This window comes from Pteropus alecto, unplaced genomic scaffold (genome assembly GCF_000325575.1).
Source record: "Pteropus alecto unplaced genomic scaffold, ASM32557v1 scaffold40, whole genome shotgun sequence".
Classification (NCBI taxonomy): Eukaryota; Metazoa; Chordata; class Mammalia; order Chiroptera; family Pteropodidae; genus Pteropus; species Pteropus alecto.
In genome coordinates this window covers 1,984,505-1,987,164 of record NW_006431919.1, presented here as the reverse complement: position 1 = coordinate 1,987,164, position 2,660 = coordinate 1,984,505, and the positions used below count along the sequence as shown (strand labels likewise).

The 2,660-nt window shown below is 59.7% G+C and overlaps 1 protein-coding gene across 1 annotated transcript in view; it reads left to right on the top strand.

The window, feature by feature from the left end:
- The window catches only part of ARSI (arylsulfatase family member I), a 6,089-nt gene extending 3,967 nt beyond the window's left edge, over positions 1–2,122 (top strand). The window contains 1 exon segment of the mRNA XM_006906399.3: positions 1–2,122. This exon segment is cut by the window's left edge and continues 10 nt beyond it. Within this exon segment, the coding sequence (XP_006906461.1) occupies positions 1–1,235 (1,235 nt within the window). The 3' untranslated portion in view covers positions 1,236–2,122.
- Positions 2,123–2,660: the final 538 nt, after the last annotated feature.

Sequence of the window (2,660 nt, the reverse complement as noted above, 5' to 3'; positions counted from 1 at the left end):
CCCGCCGAGGCTTTGACACCTTCCTGGGCTCACTCACAGGCAATGTGGACTACTACACCTATGACAACTGCGATGGCCCTGGGGTGTGCGGCTTTGACCTGCACGAGGGTGAGAGTGTAGCCTGGGGGCTCAGTGGTCAGTACTCCACCATGCTCTATGCCCAGCGCGTCAGCCACATCCTAGCCAGCCACAGCCCCCGGCAGCCCCTCTTTCTCTATGTGGCCTTCCAGGCAGTACATACGCCCCTCCAGTCCCCTCGTGAGTACCTGTACCGCTACCGCACCATGGGCAACGTGGCCCGGCGGAAGTACGCAGCCATGGTGACCTGCATGGATGAGGCCGTGCGCAATATCACCTGGGCCCTCAAGCGCTATGGTTTCTACAACAACAGTGTCATCATCTTCTCCAGTGACAATGGTGGCCAGACCTTCTCAGGAGGCAGCAACTGGCCACTGCGAGGACGTAAGGGCACATATTGGGAAGGCGGCGTGCGGGGCCTGGGCTTCGTCCATAGCCCCCTACTCAAGCGAAAGCGACGGACCAGCCGGGCACTGGTGCACATCACTGACTGGTACCCGACCCTGGTGGGTCTGGCGGGTGGCACCGCCTCGGCAGCTGATGGGCTAGACGGCTATGACGTGTGGCCAGCCATCAGTGAAGGCCGTGCCTCGCCCCGCACTGAGATCCTGCACAACATTGACCCGCTCTACAACCACGCCAGGCATGGCTCCCTCGAGGGCGGCTTTGGCATCTGGAACACCGCTGTGCAGGCTGCCATCCGCGTGGGCGAATGGAAGCTGCTGACGGGCGACCCTGGCTACGGTGACTGGATCCCGCCACAGACACTGGCTGCCTTCCCAGGCAGCTGGTGGAACCTCGAGCGGATGGCCAGTGCCCGCCAGGCTGTGTGGCTCTTCAACATCAGTGCTGACCCCTACGAACGGGAGGACCTAGCTGGCCAGCGGCCTGACGTGGTCCGTGCCTTGCTGGCCCGCCTGGCGGACTATAACCGCACAGCCATCCCTGTGCGCTACCCAGCTGAGAATCCCCGGGCCCATCCTGACTTTAATGGGGGTGCTTGGGGGCCCTGGGCCAGTGATGAAGAAGAAGAGGAGGAGGAGGAAGCCAGGGCTCGAAGTTTCTCCCGGGGGCGCCGCAAGAAAAAATGCAAGATTTGCAAGCTTCGATCCTTTTTTCGTAAACTCAACACCAGACTGATGTCCCACAGGATCTGATGGAGGGGGGAGGTGAGGCTCTCTGTCCCCCTTGATGTACTTCCCCACTGAAGCCTGGTCCTGCCCCTCCCCAGGGAGGGGCCTGTGGTCACGTCCCCATCTATAGGGAAATTGAGGGGTAAAGCCCTTCAGTTGAAGGGTGGGGAGCTTGGCTTGGGGTTTGGGGGAGAATGAACTAGACTGGATGCCTGGATCCCAGTCCTGCTTCTCCATCAATTTGTTCTGTGACCTTGAGTGACCTGCATGAGTTTGCTGGGCCTCAGTTTCCTTATCTGTGAAATGAGCTCTAATGACTTTGTAGCTCTGTGGTGTGGACCAGGCGCCTAGGGCCATGGTGGAGTACCTACCAACCTCACCACCTCCCAGCTCACTTAAGGCCCCCCCTTGAGCCCTGACCTCTGATACTGCTTGGGTGAGGGACCACACAGAGGCAACTTTGAACCTCAGCCGAGGCATGGCGATCTGGCTGTTCTTCGAAGGGATTCCTGAGTGTTGAGGGTGGAGGTGCAGGGATGGGGGCGGTGACCTTCCTGAGTCCTCACATAGCCTGGGTCAGTCCTGGGGCTAGACTGCTGGGAGGGGCTGTGGTGGAGAGCTCTCCTTCCTGTCCCCCCCAACCCCCAGAGAAATTGGCCCAGCTCTTGGTGCTACAGGACCAAGGTGGTGGAAACAGCTGTGAAAAGAACCCCTGAACCAACAATCAGGACACCTGGGTTCTGCATCAACCTTGGGCTCAGTCCCTTCCCTCTGGGCTTCGATTTCCCTACCTGCAAATGGGGATGCTGGCCCTGGCTTTGCCTACCTCACAGGGCTGTGGAGGACTGGCCAGGCTAGTGGTTGTGGAGGAGCCCACGAAGTTGATTAAAATGCAGTGACACAAAAGCAAAGGCTGTAGTGCTGTCTATGAGCACACGTGGGTGTGTGCACGTCCGTCCTGAGGGCAGGTATGAGCTCAACGCTGGCCGAGTAAATGGGAGAGGAGGTGGGCAGCCTGGCCGGGAGGTAGAACATGTGGGTTCTGGTCCTGTCCTGGCACAGATTCACTATGTGACCTCAGGCAAATCCCAGACCCTCTCTGGGCCTCAGTGCTCCCTGTGTATAGTGGATGATCTAATAGCCCTCCCTGCTTGGCCATCCTGGGTGCCCTCGTGTGTGCGCACGCGTGCGTGCGTGCGTGCGTGTGTGTGTGTGTCGGGGGGCACAGGCCGAGTGGCAGGAGGAGGGGCCCAGGGCTTGCAGAGCCTGCTTGCTGCATGGCGTGCCTCCATCCGCACACTGCGTTCTGCATATCCCCCTTCAGGTTCCAGTCGGCGCAGCGTGTGTAGGCGAAAGCCCTGCTGTGAATTTTGAAAATAGTTATTTTTGTCGCTGGCAAAGGAGGCCTGTTAGGACTCGTCAGCTTGTGGATGAGCAGGGGGGTGGGGT